At 35.7% G+C, this 20,207-nt stretch overlaps 1 protein-coding gene across 1 annotated transcript in view; it reads right to left on the bottom strand.

Moving 5' to 3' along the window:
• LOC148299302 (uncharacterized) overlaps window positions 1-20,207 on the bottom strand; it is a 91,540-nt gene that overhangs the window by 554 nt on the left and 70,779 nt on the right. The window contains exons 19-20 of the mRNA XM_088276218.1: window positions 16,068-16,220; window positions 4,084-4,254 (exon numbers count right to left, since the gene is read on the bottom strand). Coding sequence (XP_088132344.1) covers window positions 4,084-4,254; window positions 16,068-16,220 — 324 coding nt within the window. The remainder of the gene's footprint in view (window positions 1-4,083; window positions 4,255-16,067; window positions 16,221-20,207) is intronic.

Raw genomic sequence — 20,207 nt, 5'->3', positions numbered from 1 at the left:
GCAGAAAGCTTTGTTTTTGCATATTGAAGAATAGGTATTATTTAATGTTTTTTTTTTTAACATTCTAAATATTTTTCAAATAGAGAAAAAACCTTTAGGTTTTACCTAAAAATATCTGTTGCACAGTAAAAAGTTCAATAAGTGGCTTGATATTTATTTTTAAAACATTGTAATATATTTTAAAACATTAAAAACGTTCTCCTGAAAAATCAAGTTTTTTGATTTATGACGTTCTTGAAAGGAGTGAGCGATATATAATATTCCCGATGAGTAATTTCCATTTCTCATTTTGGGACGTGAAATTAAGGTTGTCAAGACTGAAAACCAAATGAGAAAGTAACGAATAAGAAAACACAGGGCAAAATGTAAAATATAAAGTAATAAAAGGTACAGTAAATTTACTTTTTACAACCCTTATCCGCACCTAATGGTGCATAGGGCACTGTATCGTACAGAAACAGTGTTATCTTGATCGTTAAATACACGAAGGAAAGGTGATCAGCCTCCCGCTTCAGGTACCAGTCCAGGGTCATATTAAATAATTTTTAGACTGAAAAATCACAAATATATTTTTTGACCCTCTTGGGAATCGAACCCGACAATTTACAACTACATATACCGAAAAAAATGCATTTTCCTTTAAATCTAACATATCTTTAAATCCAATATATAACATAAAAATGAGATTTTACAATGAAATAAATGAAAAGGCATATATAAAAAAATATATAAGGTAAGAAGCATGTTTGAAGGAAAAAAATAATGAAAAAATAAAACTAATCAGTAACATAAAGATCTACCCAAAAATATTTTTTTTAAATTCATTAATTTTGGATCCCTGACTGGGTTCTATTTTATATGTCAGGCAGCTGTTTAATTCGGGTATAGGCGATATATTGTAATGACCTTACTCCAAACTAAGTGGTGTCTATCGGCTCTACATGTATTTTATTATGTTCGTGTACATTATAATGATGAATATCTCTGTTAAAAATCGGTTTGGTAAATTCGAATTCTTATCTTTCTTCTTCTAACCCTCTTTCTCATGACTGATCAAACGCAGGCCTGGTCACCTTACTTTCGCGTAATTAACGATCATGACGACACTGCGTCGATGCGATGCGGTGCCCTATGTACCATTGGGTGCAGAAGGGGTTAAGAAGAAAAAGAATCAATTTTACAACATTTAGAGTGTGTCCAAATAGTCGTTCACAAATCTGGATTATCTCAAATTATAGGAGTATTTTTCATTATATTTTTTTTAAATTATAAATAATTAATAATTATAATGTTACACGTGTGTAAAGTGATCACTTAAACCAGCCTATGACGGTCGTCAGCCCCGTAAATGCCCAGACTTCCATATTCTTCTTCATATTTTATGAGATGTCAAAAAAAAATAGAATAAATTTTATTAAGTAATAATAAGTCTGCCTCCGTAGTGTAATGGTCAGCACGCTCGGCTACCGTTCTGGAGGTCCCGGGTTCGATTCCCAGGGAGGGTCAAATAAATACAAATGATTTTTTCACTGTCATATTTATTCAATATTACCCTGGACTGGTACCTGAAGCGGAGGCCTGATCACCTTTCCTTCATGTATAAACGATCAAGATAACACTGCGTTTATATGAAGCAGTGCCCTATGCACCATTGGGGTGCGGATAAGGGTTTTATTATTATTATTAAGTAATAATAATAAATAAATAAATAATCAAGTAAAAGTTTTCTCAAGATGTTAGGTAAGGTGTTGGGGAATAGGTCTTTGAAAATGGAGAATGTTGGGATCTAGCGTAACAATTTATCGAGTTTTATCTAAAAAGTTCAGTGACCCTTTCACGGGTCCATTTGCTTTCCTAGAGTACATTTCGCATCCCCCAGAATGGTCCCAAGAAGGTACTCTGATTAACAACGACCGGAGTTAGCGCAACGGAGGGACCTTTTCGGGGGCGTTTTATGAAAATTTATACTTTTAAGGTTGAAATCTAAAATGCTCAAATTCGCGACATGTTTTCGCCACAATTTTTTTAAAGAATTAAAATTAATATAAATAAAAAAATAACTTTCAAAACCGTATATTTTTTTATTTTTTACATGGGAATTGCATTTATTATTTATCTTGCTTATTATGTACACAGTTTATATATCATTCATTGCATTTTTGTTTCTTCTAACTAAATAAATATGTTTTTATTTAAATCTGTGTTGGGAACAGGAGGGATAATCTAGTGTGGGCCAATCAGGGACTTCTCACCATATATTTCAGTACACAAAAAAACTTATTATTTCATAAAAAAAAGATATTTTAAGTAAAAAAAAATTATGCCAAATTTTACCTCCTGGGTTTAACGAAACCTATGTTGCGTTTATCGTATACTGGGCCTTAAGGAAATTTGACTGAAGCAACCGCAAAGTAATAATTTCTTAATTGCACAAGAAATTAAAGAAAAATAAATTCATGATTAAAATGTAACTTTGTTTAAAAATCACTACAAATATATTTATGGATATTTTAAAAACAAAGTTACATTTTAATTATAAAATATAAAATCACAAAGATAGTGTTTCAAATATAAATTATAATTTTTTTTTTCCGTAATAACAGAGAGTATGTATAGTATATTGATAAAACACAATAAATATTAAATCGAAAAAAAATGTTGACCAAATTGGAGCTATAAAAAAACGTTAAGTCAAATTTATTACAGAATTAAGAGAAAAAGTTAAGGGGACAGTAGCAGCGATGGCCTATAAAGTCAGAAGGCAGGTGTTCCGGGAACCAAATTGTTGTTTAAGGGAGGACACGAGGAGAGGAACAGAGGGTGCTCAGGGGGGGGATGATCGTATTATCAATTATGCAAGGTTATCTTTTACATGCATACTTTGTAAGGGCGGTGTTACATAGGAAAAGGAAAATGTGATAAAAACAATAGAGGATCTTTTGAAAGTGTTTTTGTACTGAAAAAAAATTCACTACAATAGTTTTTGTCGTACATTTTTTTCTATGTCTTTATCTTATTCCACGACAAAAATTATTGTTATTGTATCGTTTTTTTCTTTAAGTAAAAAGAGGCTAAATCAATTCAGTGAAGTATCCAGTGAAGCAAGAAGAAGCATGAAGTGATAGACCTTTTTTTTAAAATTTGTTCGAAATTTAGTATATATTTCGTTTTAATTTTATTAAATGTTAGCAATCATCATAAAATACACACTCAATATGTACTTTCAATAAACACTCACAATACAGCGTCTATAAAATATGCACTGTCAATATATGTATATTAAATATACACTTATACATACATTCTCAATATACAGCATCATTAAATACACACTCAAAACACTCACTCAATATACACTCTCAACATACAGCATCATTAAATACACACTCAATATACACTTTCAACATACAGTATCATTAAATACACACTCAAAACACTCACTCAATATACACTCTCAACATACAGCATCATTAAATACACACTCAAAACACTCACTCAATATACACTCTCAACATACAGCATCATTAAATACACACTCAATACACTCAATATACAGCATCAGAAAATATACATTCTTAATATACAGCGTCATAAAATATACAATCTCAAAACTGTATCATAAAATATGCACGTTCAATATACAGACTCATTAATACACTCAAAATACACAGCATAATAAAATATGCACTTTCAATATACAGGATCATACACTCTCAATATAGAGCTTCATAATCATAAATTACACATTCTCCATATACAGCATCATAAAATATACATTCTCGATATACAGCATCATAAAATATACACTCTCAATAATCTCAGCATCATAAAATACACACTCAATTTACAAACACATTAAAGTATATACACTGTCTCTCTCATAATTTCATTCATCAACAAATTAGCGCTTACATTTAAAGACGCACTTTTAAACTAATCAATAAAAATAAAATTTTCTCTTAAAAGATTTTTCTTGAGTTAAAAAAGGGTTGTCAAATTATACGCAATGACATCAAAATGCGCTATTTTTTATTCTCCTAAACCATATCGAAGATTGGTAAGTATTGGGTATGTTTCTCCTACCTGTTGCGACAGTTCCTGCTCCAACAGGCGCCTCGCGTCCGCGCAGCGCGCGCTGCACGCGATGAGCACGGGCAGCAGAGCGCGCGCGTGCTCGGCGCCGCTGAAGTAGCGGAAGGGCAGCGTGCTCAGGCGCTGCACGACGCACGGCGACGTGCCGGCCGTCAGGAGGTTCTGGAAACAGAAAAGTTTGACAAACACTCGGATGTCGAAAGATATTTTGATACAGCAAAACATCGATATTAGTATTTGGCGATTTAGTATATATTTAATATTTCCCTGGACCGGTAGTCCCCAAAGCGCAGGAGTAATCACTTTGCCTTCATGTAAGTAACGATCAAGATAACACCTGCGCCAATACGATGCAGTGCCCTATGCTCCATTAGGTGCGGATAAGGGTTAGAAGGAAGGAAACACCACTGCTTCTTACAATCTATTGTGAAACGTGTTTCGATGCATTCCGCACCATTTTCAAACACCCAAGTCAATTTTAGTAAAATTAAACAATATATTTTTTTTACAAATACAGAAAACTCTCCTATAACGTTGAGATAAGTACCGCGTTATCAGAAAGAACGTTATATGGGGTTCATGTTTTAAATTGTGTTTTTACATTTTAACCAGTGTAAGCGACTGAAATTAGTCATTATTTTATTACAACATTTACCCTCTATAACGTTCTCTCCGATAATGCGGTACTTATCTCAACATTATATATTTTATTACTGTAGTTATATCTTAATTTTTTTCAATTTCAATTCAAACCCTTATCCGCACCCCAATGGTGCATAGTGTACTGCATTTTATAAACACAGTGTTATCTTAATCGTTAACACGAAGGAAAGGTGATCAGCCCTCTGCTTCAGATACCAGTCCAGGGTAATATTGAATAAATATTAAATTTGGCCCCCCCTGGTAATCGAACCCGGGACCTGCAGAACGGTAGCCGAGCATGCTGACCATTACACTACGGAGGCGGACGAGTTATATCTACCGAGTGAAATTTCAAAAAAAATATCCGTCATCTTAAAAATCATTTGTAAGTTGATCTTTGAAGAATACGATCAACGTTCCTCGAACACATGATCTCAGATACGCATAAACTGGTATATATTGAAATGAGAAAAAAAAACCATATCTGCGAGTCGCAACTTTCACATGCCAATCACGGAGTAATCTCGCTACTATGACACTTGCAGCCTCCCTGGTCCACTGGTCGTGTGAACAGGGCGACATTTGGCTAGAGGCGCCGCACGCGAAATTAGGATCGAAGGAGAAATTTCGGCAGCGTGAACAGCTATTTCTTTACGTGTCTATCGAAACTGGTATTTTTTATGATAAACTAACTAACTAACCATCTCGCCGCTTCCCCGCAGCGGTAGGCAGAGAAAATAGAACGCCACACTATTCTGTCTTTCCGAACATTCTTCGCCTCATCCAGATTCATGCATCTCCTCATACATTTGCTATTAGACTCCACCGATTATTATTTCGACTCCAAACCTGATCACTATTCTTATTTGTTTTTCAATCTTGTTAACCTTAATTCCATAACTCAAAATGAGTAATGGAAATTACTCATCGGGAATATTATATATGTGACTAATGTATGAAGAAAGTTTTAAATAAATACATGAATAAATATGTTGGAGATGGTTTGGACATATTGCTTACTCCTTTCAACAACGTCATAAATCAAAAACCTTGATTTTTCAAGAGATCGTTTTTAAAATTTAAAAATATAATAAAATGTATTAAAAACCAAGCCACTTATTGAACTTTTTACTACGCAAAATATCTTTTTAGGTATAACCTGAATGTTTTTTCTCCATTTGAAAAATGTTTTGTAGATTAAAAAAAATAATTGAACAATACCGTTTCTTCAAAATGCAAAAACATCACTTTCTGCCCTGTAGCGGGTAAATATTAAGTTGAAAATATGCCGCTTTTGCTGGGATATAGTACATTTTCTGGGCAATCCGAAAACATGCACAACTGAAAATTGGCGATAATTGATATATGACATTGAAAGGATTGAGCGATGTGTAACAAATAAGTGAGGAGAGAACGGTTAGATAGATATGTGAGGCGAACGTAGATGGAAATATAAGCAGAGTAAAACCGAGGAAAATTTGGCATGAGACGAGATAATCAGCGGGTGTTATAGAGAGATGCATGAATGTAGCGAATAATGTTCCCAAAGACATAGTGTTGTTGCATTCAACCCTCTCTACCTACGTAGGTACACTCTAATCTTTTTTCAATAACAAAATGAAACATCATAAGAAAAAATACGAAATTTAAATAATAAAAAAATTAGTAAAAAAATGGCGAGATAATCATTCAATCACTAAAAAACGTGCTAAGCAGATTTTGAGACGTTGTTTTTTTTTAAAGTTGGTACACTGAGGTGTCGATACATAAATTACAATAAAAAAGAAAAAAAAGCAGTCGTTCATAGGTGAATGTCGCTAGTATTAAAATGATTCCATTTAAAGGTCAAAAATGTCCCGATATCTAATATATGGGTCAGTGTGGTCGCCTTAATTAAAACTGCCTTGCATAAAAAAATAAACTAGTTTTTTTAATTTTTCTGCGGCGGCTTTTAAATCTATTTTTTTATTTATTTTAAAAACAACTTTCGGCACCACTTCGTGGGAATATATTGATATTTAGAGGTTTCATTATACAACCAGTGTAACGCCACATTTTTCATAGAGAGACTTAATGGTATTCTAAGAAAAAAACTGTAACTTAGTAAGTGAAAAAGAGCGGTTGAAAATGAAAAAGAAACGGAAAAAATCAAAGGTGTCTCATACATAAAACATACATCGTTTATACGATCTGTTTACCACCAAGACAGGTTGTGAGCTACATTACTCACGTAGGTCTTGAGAGTGAGCTATGACATAGAAGGAGGTCACAATAGGCCTAATATGGTCGAAGTGATATAAGGGATGGAAGATCCCTTGACGAAATAATGCTCCAAATAATGTTTAAAACGACTCACAGCAACACCAAATCATTATAATAAATGAGGAGATAAAATACACGTGGAGCCGATGAACACGACTAAGTTTGGAGTAAAGTCCTTACAATATATTGCCTATACCCAAATTAACCAGCTGCCTCACAAATGTATATAAAATATAACCCAGTCAGGGATCCAAAATGAATGAACTGAAAAAATACTTTATGGAAATATATTTGTGTAAGTGCTATATTTTCTCTTTTTTTTTCTTTAAACTTAAAAAGTATTTTTTTTATATTTAATATTTCTATATTTTAAAATTTATTTTTTTATAGTTTTCTTATTTGTTACGTTCTCATCGGTTTTTCAGTCTTGTTAAAATTAATCCCATGTCCCAAAATGAGTAATGGAAAATACTCATAGGGAATATTATATATGTGAGTTATGTATGTAAATATTTTATATAAGTGATTTTTTCACTCTAATATTTATTCAATATTAACTGAAGCGAGGGGCTGATCACCTTCCCTTCATGTGTAAAACGATCAAGATAACACTGCGCTTATATGAAGCAGTGCCCTATGCACCATTGGGGTGCGGATAAGGGTTTTATTATTATTATATTCAGTATGTAATTTTTTTCTTCAGAGATCAAGTTACTCGTAAGTTTGTGTCGGGTTGTGGTCCCGTGGTCCCGTGGTTAGTGTCGCGGACTCTCGAGTCAGAGTCTCAGTTCGAATCCACTCTACCACAATTTGATACCTATTTCCAATAATGAGCCGCTTAGGCTCACAGAAATAGTAAGAAATTGAAGTATTTTTGTAAATAATAAAAACACAAATATTTCTCTTTGATAAAAAATAAAATTAAAAAATTAAAAAGTTCACACCCTACGCGGAGTTACGCGGATTGACCGCCGAGCTCGCATTAGCGTCCCCCTGTATGAGCGCGCATGTAAACATACCAGTTTGTATCGGTACCCAATTGGAGCGGTGGCCAATAGTAATAATGTCTACCTGTCGCCTTCAGATGGCTATCGACACAAAAATGTGACATTTGATTGATTAAAACCGGACAGGTAAACAAGATATATTCGTCAAACTGGTCGCTCACACAAATTAGGTAGGTACCTACATACCCGTTTTAATTTGTCGTACTGTACTGCATTATTAAATATGCATCATATGAATATTTCTAATAAAGTCTAAGTAGAATGTGTTTAGTCTCAGAAGAATGTGCGACAAAACGATGTATGATACATGTGCGAACAGTGAAATAAGGAAGGAATGCAAAGCTGAGATAAGCATTATCGATAAAATTAAAAAAAAGCGAGTTGAGATGGTTTGGACATGTAGAACGAATGAGCGAGGAAAGAACGGTAAAACAAATTTATTAATATATATAAAAAAAAGAGCAGAGGAAGACCGAGAAAAAAATGGCACGATCAGGTATGCCAAATACTTGAAAGTGGTCAGGTTAGGAGTCGTTACAATCGGCGGGTATGTATGAGGAGATGCGTGAACGTGGAAGAGGCGAAGAATGTTTGCGAAGACAGAGTTGTGTGGCGTTCTATTCTCTCTGCCTACCCCTGCGGAGAAGCGGCGTGATGGTTAGTTAGTTAGTTAGTTAATACAATCAAACTATATTTTCAGTTGAATATAATATATACAAAAAATAATACAATCAAATTATATTTTCGGCTGAAAGAAAGTAGAATAACAATGCTAGGGCGTTCGGGGTGGCACACCCGTACTGAGAAAAGTTAACATACCTACATACAGTGGCGTGCACAGAGTTTTAAATCAGTTTTGGCAGTAGGGTTGGGTAAGGATAAGGCATAGTAGGCACTGGTCGTGTTTCGACCAGTGAACGCGAGTAATCCAGGGCACGCACTGCTTTTCTGCCTATATAGAATGCAAGCCTCTGTCTACATACAAGCCGTAAGAAAGGAAGAAAATTAAAGTTACTTATTAATTTTTTTTTATAAAAATGTTAATAAAATTAAAATATAACCACTCACCGATTTTTTTTTTTTACTTTGGGATATAAAAACTGTTTTAAGGTTCTTTGTTTATTTATTTATTTAAAAGATATATACTAATTTTATTAACATTTTTGTAAAAAAAATAAATAAGTAAAAATGACTAACCACAAAGTAAATGCTTTAAATATGAATAATATTGAAAATAAAATTAAAGTTAATTGAACTTTATTCTACTTGAACTGACAAGTCGCAGGAAGAAGAAAAAAGGTCTTAATAATCGACCATTACGCGCGAATGATGATGCAAGGGTCATTGCAATCAGCCGTATCATGCGGGTATAAACGAACCCGGGCAGGTGATCGCGGTCAAAGGCAAAAACATATTGCTTTGTATTCTCAATATTATTCATATTTAAAGCATTCACTTTGTGGTTAGTCATTTTTACTTATTTTTTTTTTTACAAAAATGTTTATAATATTAGTATACAACCACTCACCGAGATTTTTATGTCTACCGGTTTCGAGACGTACCCGTCTCTTCGTCGGGATAATCACTACCACTAGTGGTAGTGATTGTCCCGACGAAGAGACGGGTACGTCTCGAAACCGGTAGACATAAAAATCTCGGTGGGTGGTTATATACTAATATTATTAACACTTTTGTAAAAAAAATATGTTGCTTTGTATTCATATGGAAAAGGGTTATTTAAAAACAAAGCAATTATAAACTGGATTTAATTAGTAAAAAAAAGGAATTAAAAAACGAAGTATTCGCTGGGCTTCTAGTCCGATGGCATTTCTACTAGATTTCATTCATTCAAACCCTTATCCGCACCCCAATGGTGCATAGTGCACTGAATTATATAAACGCAGTGTTACCTGGATCGTTAACACACGCAAGAAAAGTGATCAGCCCTCCGCTTCAGGTACCAGTCCAGGGTAATATTGTATACATATTAGAGTAAAATCACTTATATTTATTTGACCCCCCCTGGGAATCGAACCCGGGACCTCCAGAACGAACGGTAGATGAGCGTGCTGACCATTACACTACGGAGGCGGACTAACTAACTAACCACCACGCCTCTTACTGCAGGGGTAGGCAGAGATAATATAACACCACACCACTCTGTCTTTACAAACATTATTCGCCTCTTCCACGTTCATGCATCTCCTCGTACATACCCGCCGATTATTCCGTGCTGATCTTACTGATCATAATGATCGTGCCAGGTTTTTTTTTCGGTCTTAAAAAGTAGCAAAAATAATTTTTAAATTGCAAAAAATAAAATGCAACCCGATTTCGCCATGAATTGACATTTAATAGGCTTTTGGAGAGTCATAATTTACGTGTGGCTATTTTTGTATTTTATTATTTATGTCCATCCACGAAGGAGGTGCGGGCCGCAGGATGAGGACACCTGCGCTAACTGCGTTAATTGCAACAAAACGGGCCGCACTGCACATGCGGGACGCCTTCAGAGCAACTTCGGACCAAACTGACGGATCGCGAAGGAGTAATTAAGGCTTTATTTATTAATCAACTTCTCTCGCAGAATATATGTAGGTACTTTGGCTGGATTGTTGCTAATACTAGTCAAAATTTTAATGTGAGTTCAATTTGCTGTATATGTACAGCTGTTTAAAATGATTGGAAGATAGAGCATGTATGGATGACGATATATATATATATATATATATATATATATATATATATATATATATATATATATATATATATATATATATATATATATATATATATATATATATATTTATTTATTTATTTTATTTGTTTAAACTTCATGTACAGAAAATAAAAAAGTACATTGGCGGGCTTATTGCTAAAAAGCAATATCTTCCAACCGACCAAAGACGGACTAGTGATATTGATCAAAACGTTTGATACCATATATAGCCGTTTGCAATCAGTGGGCAGATAGTACTTGAACATTTAAAAAAACATAAATTATATATATATATATATATATATATATATATATATATATATATATATATATATATATATATATATATATATATATATATATATATATATAAAACCCCGATATAGCGAATCAATTCGAGATATGAATCAACACAGATTCGAGCGGGCGACCGCTAATGGACGAGATAAAGGGTGTTATTTTAGCACTCGACTCTCCGCAGAGTGTTGTACCAATTTGTTTAACATTTCACTAAGACAATAGATATATAACAAGGTTAGTCAGATTTATGAAATGTTCGACCGAGACACCGGAATGCCCCCAGCGTACAGTACAGTGAAATGAATGAAAGTCTTCTTCTTCTTTTTTTTTTAGGACTATATTCTGTCATTCTCCGGTCCGCTCCGGAGGTGGAAGACCAGCTATCCCTCCATCGTATAGGTGGTCTTCCTGGGGGTCTGATCCCGCTTATGCTGCTGTCCGCTGCCATCCTCACCACTCGATCCGAACTCGCTCTTCCCAAATGATTTCTCCGGAAACGTCTTCTTTCTCTTCCCCATCGCACAACATCTTCAACATCGCAGATTTATTTCAGAGTTTCTAACCCTGTCGCGAAGTGTTAGGCCTGCAATGGGTCGCAGAGTCTTCATTTCGGATGTCCTAAGAAGGCTTTTTGTTCTCGCGGTGTCGGCTCTTGCTTCCGTGCCGTATGTCAAGATCGGTCTTACGCAGGTCTTATAGATTCTCTCCTTACTCTCTTTCAGCAAGTATTTATTTCTCCATACATTTTTTTAAAATCATAAATAACAAAGTAATTATCATAAATAATCCTTCGCAGTTAATTACTTTTAGACTTTTGTTGTCATCGTTAATCAAATTTATTTTTTGGATTAAAGAGCAACTCCGAGTACTCTAGCCATTGCTGCTATTATTTATTCCCTACCCACCAATCCTCCTCCATTTCCATTCCTATACAGCAATAACATCCTTCACCGCGAGCTCAAAAGACAAATTAAAATAGCCACTTATAGGATGTTTGTTTAGAGGTACCGTATAAAATTTCAAATTTCCCGAAATAAATTGATGGTGGCACCCGCCGCGTGGCATGTTGCGCCATCTTGTTGAAACCACAGCTCTGTCACGTCAATGTCATTCAACTGAGGTTCGAAGAAGTCAGTAATCATGGTTCTATAGCGCTCTACATTGACAGTAACATTCTGACCGGTATCGACTTTAAAAAAATATGGGTCAATTTTTCCACCGGCCCATAAAGCACACCAAACAGTGACTTTTAATGGATGTAAGGGCGTCTCGACAAAGGCTTCAGGGTTTTCTCCATTCTGTAATTTCGCTTATGGACATAGCCATTTAACCAAAAATGTACCTCATCGATGAACAAAATTTTGTGTTCAAAACGAAGATTAAGCTGAGTAATGTTTTCGGCCTATTCACCGAACCTACGAGACGCGCATAATGGTCATTTAGTCTATTCATGGTGAAATGGCAAAACGTACTAACTAAAAATCAACCGTCAACTGTCAAATTGACAGTCTGTAGAAAAATTGTGTCCAGTTTAAAAACTAAACCTCAAAACAAAAAAATAGGATGAAACACTCGTTCTCGTTACACGAGGGTATCGAACCAGTGGCGGTTGGAAGTCAAAACAAAGCGCGCGTATATGCGGGTAACGTCGCGCGAATAAAGTCACCTTGCCCGACGCACAGGTCGTCCGGTGTCGGGCATAACAAGGATGCAGTGTGCAAAGATGAATTATGGACCATCGATACACACTGGAACGAAGAAATGAAGCGAGCAATATGGGAGCGCCAATGGCAGCGTCTAGACGCATAACGAGGTACTTTTTTTGTATTCGCCAATGTGCCGAGAAGTTTGAAGAACGAAAATGCAACAACAACAAAAAACACGTCCATAAAAGTGTTAGGGTCAGATATGTGGAGGTCCTGACTAGAACGTTACATTTCCATTATAAATGATTTTAAAGTAATCAGGAATTCTAGCTTGGAAAATTGTTACGTTTTGGTGCGATTTTATATTGGTTTAACACAGGATTGGTCACGTTTTGTCGCAACTTTAATTAAGATTTCGATAGAATACAGTAAACAGAACAGATTTGCATTTAAAAGTTTTTTTGTACAATATTGGAAATGTGACTTTTTGGATTGTGAGTTCGCTAACGCTCCAAATATGTATGAACTCAAAGGTACACAGCCAATGACCATACATCTTCTTCCAACACTTATCTGCACCCAGTGCATCGGGCACTGCACCGTATTGATGCAGCGGTATCTTGATCGTTACTTACTATGAAGGCAAGGCGATCACTCCTGCGCCTCAGGGACTTATCCAGGGTAATATTAAATAAATATTAGAGTGTAAAGTCACTAATATTTAGTTTCACCCCCCCCTGGGAATCGAACCCGGGACTTAACACGCTAACCATTACACCACGGAAACGGAAATCACTTGACGGATGAAAACTTACAGATATCGCTCACTCCACCAACGTCATAAATCAAAAAAAAAATTTTTTCATGAGATCGTTTTTAAAGTTTAAAAATATAATAAAATGTATTAAAAATAAATATCAAGCCACTTATTGAACTTTTAAATATGCACCCGATCTTTTTAGGTAAATCCTGAATGTTTTTTCTCCATTTGAAAAATATTTAGTAAATTTAAAAAAATAATTAAACAATACATTTTCTTCAAAATGCAAAAACAACACTTTCTGCCCTGTAGCGGGTAAATATTAAGTTAAAAATATGCCGCTTTTGCTGGGATATAGTACATTTTCTGGCATTTCGAAAACATGAACAACTAAAAATTGGCGATTGAAACGAGTGAGCGATGTATGATGGTGAAGTTGATAGAATTTGAATTTAAATGGACGGTTTGCATATTTTATTACAATATATCGGATATTACGATAGGGGCTCGGCGGTCAGCGGTGGTCAGACAATGCAAGAAAGCACCTTCACACGCGTTCCCACGTATGCCAACACACGTGTTGTTACGAAACACAGGTGTTTGGGTGAGAACGGAGGTGAGAATCGCAGGTGGACGAGAGGATGTGAGATGTAAACCGTTTTACTTGCGGTAAATGGAATTATTTTAGACTCATTTAGAAAGAAAAAGAGGATAAAAAAATTGGTTTCTCACGATTGTCAGGAGGGGTTATGTTAGTATAACGACGTATAAAACATGGGTTCAAGAAACTAATTAATCGATTAACCATCACGCCACTTCCCACAGGGGTAGGTAGAGAGAATAGAACGCCACGTCACACCACTCTATCTTTTAAAAAAAATCGACTTCTCTACATTCATGCATACCCGCCGATTGTTCCGAATCGTAACCTGGTCGCTTTCAAGTATTTGACATACTCGAAAATGACACGTTTAATTCGGTCTTCTCTTCCTCTGCTCCCATTTCCGACTGCATTTGCCTCATAAATAAGTGTACTTTCTTTAATCGTACGATTCATGTGTTCATCTCAACAACATTTTGAGTGTGTCCCAATACTTGTTCACAAAATCTGGATTATCTCCAATTACAGGAGCTACTTCGGTCGTCAGCCCCGTAAATGCCCAGACTTCCATATTCTTCTTCATCTTTGATGAGATGTCAAAAGATAATATGTCCATCTCAACGCACCTTTCTTAATTTTATCGATAATGCTTATCTCAGCCTTGCAAACTCAATTTATTTATATTATAAGTTAGTATCAGTTGAAATATCATTTAATAACTGTTTTATATGGTACACCTGAATATTAAATTATATTTAATATACTATAATAAAATATTGTATGATATTAATATTATATATATTATGTTTAATACAATATTTTATTAAGCATGTGTTACATAGGTAACATCTACAAAGGTGGTGTGTGTGTGAATCTGCAAAGGTAGTGTGTGGTAAAACGGTGCAAAGAAGAAAAAAGGCGATGTGCGGTGGGATAATGAAGTCAAAGAATTAGTGAAAAAGAAGAAGAATGCTTTGTTAAAGTGTATAGCAGTGAAGAATAAAATCTCCGCTGAGTATAAATTTTTATTATTATTTCTTTTAAATAGAAATATTTTTGTTTTTATTATTTACACGAATATTTCAATTTCATACTATTTCTGTGAGTCAAAGCGGCTCATTGTTAGAAATAGGTATCAAATTGTGGGCTGTTATAAACACAAAACGAGTCTAATACAATCATTTATATGTTGAGTATGTTAAATTAGATATTGTGATCCATTGTGGTAGAGTGGGTTCGAACCGAGAAACTCTGACTCCGCGAGTCCGCGACACTAACCATGGGACCGCAACCCGACAATCGGTTACAATAGTGTAGAAAGAATGCAGAATGAAAGTTAAACAAAGGGTGTGAGTGAACGAAAACGTCTATTGAGAGAGAAAGAAGGAGTGGGAACTGACTAAGAATTTTTAATTTAAAAATAAACTACATGTGTACGCAGCAGTACGGTAGCGAGCTGTGGCGAAGGTTACACAACGAAGCTTAAAGAACACGAAAATATGCTATAATAACGGTTACAGAGCTTTAATGAAGCTACCCCGACACTGCAGCGCGAGTGGTATGTTTGCCACAGCGCGCCTACCACATTGGGATGGCCTGTTAAGGCACCGAGTGGCAGGCTTCCGGGAGAGGCTGATGAAGAGCTCCAACCTCATCATAAAGCGGCTTGTGGAGCACAGATAGGGGCTGGACATGTGGCGGCACTGGACCACAGTGCTGCCGCATGTCCAGCCAGCGAGCTAATCTTCATCTACATATCTCCAAATTTTTCTTTTTTTTTCTTTCACCGTTTCTTTTCATTATTTTTATTGTTATTTTTTATTATTTTTAATTTCATTGTATAAAAAAATATTGTAAAACATGTTTGGCTAACTAAGTATAGTATATATATATATATATATATATATATATATATATATATATATATATATACATACATATATATATATATATATATATATATATATATATATATATATATATATATATATATATATATTTTTTTTTTTTTTTAATTTTTTTTTTGTATATTACTGACCTGGTTGTCTTCTCTGTTGAGAGCAAAGTAGCCGACAGCCGGTAGTAGCGCGTGCAGGAGACGGTCCGAGTTGTCGGGCGCGCGTGCGGCGTGTCGCAGCAGCCGGGACACCATATGCCTGAACTGGAGAGCTGCTCCTCCCGAAAGTGTATCCTGCCGATAAAACGCATTCGTCATTTCAGGCTGTTGATAACAGTGGCGACCCGAGGCGGAGCGACCTCACAAGGTTGGGTGTTGTCGCTGTACCTATGGTTGCCAGGTTGCGATTCTGAACGTACCACCGGTGGCGTGCATAGAGAATTAATTAGGGTAGGCAGTAGAGATGGGTAGTAAGGTAAGCTAGGTACTACTTAGTAAGGTAGGGTAGGTACTGGTTGCGTTTTTATATGTCACGCGGGTAAGTTAGGATACGGACTACTTTCTGTCTGTATGGAATGAACGTCTCTGCACACCCGAGTGTCCGTAGACATTTTTTAGATGATAATTAGTTACATATATTATTTACCTGGCTCATTATGTACAAGGTTCATAGATCATCAAGTGGATTTTCAGCAGTCATTTCGTGGTAAAATCTATCCATTTTTTAATTTAAGTTTTACTTTAGTACCACTATTCAACATCTATTGTGACACGTGTTTCCACGCATTCCGCATCATTTTCAAATACCGTATGTAAATACGGTGTTTATTCACGTAAGGTGTAAAATTATGCGGAATGCATCGAAACACCTGTCACAACAGATTTTAAGGAAAAGTGGTATTTGCTAAGTAAAAATTAAATTAAAAAAGCAATTTTATTTTCGAATTGTTGGGTAATATATCCAAAATAAAACACGGTTTTTTGGATTGAATTCTACATATATTTATGTATTTGTATGTATACGTGACGCGTTTCGTCTTCTTAGGACACTATCAAACACATGTGTTTGATAATGTCCTAAGAATACGAAACGCGTCACGTATACATAAATAAATGTAGAATTCAACCCAAAAACCGTGTTTTATTTTAGAAATATTACCCAACAATTCAATATGGAATTCTACACTCTGTCTGCAGTTACAATAAATATTTTATTATCATCTGTGTTGGGAACAGGAGGGATAATCTAGTAAGGGGTAATCAGGAATTTGTCAGCATTTGCTCATTGCTGGGAGAAAACCACGTAAAACTCCTCAGGAGAAGCCAGACTGTTGACTGTCGTCTTCCGATCCAGTATATTAAAAAGTTGTTCTTCCACCCTGCTTTATTCCGGTCACACTTTCTTAACTCAATACCCTCGCTAACCTTATTTCCTCTCTACCTCTACACCCCATCTCAGCTCTGCGAAGTTTAGAGTCGTCCAGTTTGTCCCGAAACTAAATTCAATACTCCCCCGACCGCGAACCAAGTAACCATAATTGAATATCCGGTGACTATATTGAGTCGATCGTCGAACTAAGGATACTTACTATACTCGATGTCATTTAACATACTTTAATGCAATTGAAACAAAAAAAACTTATAATAAAAAATAAAAAATGAATACTTTAGCCTTTTGCCTTCTGATATTTTAAAGCCAGTTCAAAGAAAAAAATAGCAATTACATAACAACATTTTTGGGTATGTCCAAATCTTCGTTCACAAATGTTTCTACCCCGAAGAGATAATTTTACTTTTTGACATTTCAAAATAGATGAAGAAGAGAATGGCATTCTAAGTATTTAAAGGACTTACGACCAGTCATAACATAGATCCTTTATCATATCCTTATCTGGCCATACCGTTCTTACCCCACTCGCTGTATCATACCTTTATCCGTATACCCAGAACCCATGTGCTGTAAATGGAAACAGACGCAACCGAATTCGTTGCGTTTGACGATATTTTCAACGACAATAACTAGAAAATTAGGTAGCAGTAGAAACGTAGGAGTCCCAAAAAATAGTTGTAGTGTGTAGTGAGTAGTGTGGTTGTCATGGGTAGAATAGTGAATGTTATACTATATTAAGTGATCACTTAAACAACCTATGACAGTTATATTCTTCTTCGTCTGTGTATCGTAAGCCTTGCAAATACCCAGACTTCCATAGGGCGCTTGCGCACTACACGGAATTTTACTGTCCGACTACGAAGTTTGATCGAGTTCACGCGCACCGATCCGGAGAAAGACGGACAAGCGCACAAGCCAATCATCCGTTTTTTCATGCAACATCGGACTGCCGGACAGTAAAATTCCGTGTAGTGCACAAGCGCCCATATTCTTCAACATCTGTGTTGAAATATCTAAATGTAAAAAAAAACTTATAAATGGAGAAACCCAGATTTGTGACAAAGGATTTGGACACCCAAAATCTCATAACGACAATTTTATTTTTTTCTACACGACTCATTGTCTCTTTATATTTGTGTATTTTCAAAATTGATCGTTTTTCAAAAGTGATCGTTTTTCGTTGCATATTTCGAGAAAATTCACCAGAGCGCCGTGACGTCGCTTCGGGGGCGTACTGATCTTGCGGTCGTCGGTAGCGTGCGGGGGGTGGGGGATAAGGGTGGAAGGGGGGGCGACATCCCCCGAGAGAGGGGGCGGACTGGCACGCGGCGCATCGCGCACGCGCGGGCTCGGGTAAACAAGGGGAGCTTGCGGTAACGTGAAATCGGGAAATGAGGAAATGATTTGGGAATCTCGAGAAAGATCCGTGAAGGTGACGCGTAAGGATACACATCACAAGGCAATTAACCGTCTGAAAAATATATTATCGTAAAATACGTTGCTGTACCTAATGCCTGGTATAAGTGATCACTTCATACTCTCTATGAAACGTTCACCATTCTGGTGATGGATCATTCGTCATTCATTATTAACTAACTACTATTTTTTGTCCGCCTCCGTAGTGTAATGGTCAGCACGCTCGGCTACCGTTCTGGAGGTCCCGGGTTCGATTCCCAAGGGGGGTAAAATAAATATAAGTGATTTTGTCACTGTTATATTTATTCAATATTACCATGGACTGGTACCTGAAGCGGAGGGCTGATCACCTTTCCTTCATGTGTAAACGATCAAGATAACACTGCGTTAATATGACACAGTGCCCTATGCACCATTGGGGAGCGGATAAGGGTTTTATTATTTTTTTATTTTACTATTTTCTGAAATCTCACCATAGATGAAGAAGAATACGGAAGTCATAGGTAGCGGATATGGATAAAGAAGAATATTGTTGTATAAAACACGGCTTTAATCTACTATAATGTTCGCATACGTGTAAAATATTTCTAAAACCTTCCATTTTATTTAAATTATTTTCGTGATAATCTATCCATCAACAGTTTCAGAGGATCCTTTGATATCTAAGGGTACAGCGATTAATTAGGAGCATACATTTAGCAGGAAATATTTTTAAAAAATTAACTAAGTAAAACATTAATTAAAAATAGATAGATTTTACCACAAAGTGACTGCCGAATCAATTAAGGAAATATTTTTTTCTGAATTGCTCGTCAATAATTTCAGCAAGATCTTTCTTTACATCTCAACATAAATGAAGAAGAATATGAAAGTGTGGGTATTTACAGGGCTTACGACCTTAGGCTGGTTATGCAATCACTTTACACACGTGCAACATTCACCAATTCTACCCATGATTGACAACCACACTTCTAAAATTCTTGGAACTCCTAGATACAGTAAATCTTCCTATAACGTTGAGATAGGTACCGCGTTATCGGAGGGAACGCTATAAGGGGTTAATGTTTTAAATAGTATTTTTACATTTATGTATTAATTTTAAATCAAACACAGATTTTTTAGTCTACGAGTTGTATTTTATTAACAAAAACACATAAAAAATTAATATTGTGACAGTTGTTAAAAAAATCTGTGTTTGATTTTTTTTCGTCCGCCTCCGTGGTGTAATGGTCAGCGTGTTTAGCTACCGTGCTGGAGGTCCCGGGTTCGATTCTCAGGGGGGGTGAAAACAAATATTAGTGATTTTACACTGTACTATTTATTTAATATTACCCTGAACTGGTTCCTGAAGCGCAAGAGTGATCACCTTGCCTTCATGTAAGTAATGATCAAGATAACACTGCGTCGATTCGATGCAGTGCCCTATGCACCATTCGGTGCGGATAAGGGTTATAAGTAAGTAGAGTTTGATTTTA

The sequence above is a fragment of the Brachycentrus maculatus genome, unplaced genomic scaffold, assembly GCF_059751285.1.
Source record: "Brachycentrus maculatus isolate JH-2025_06_01 unplaced genomic scaffold, ASM5975128v1 h1tg001196l, whole genome shotgun sequence".
Lineage (NCBI taxonomy): Eukaryota > Metazoa > Arthropoda > Insecta > Trichoptera > Brachycentridae > Brachycentrus > Brachycentrus maculatus.
This window is presented reverse-complemented; position numbering and strand designations above follow the sequence as displayed.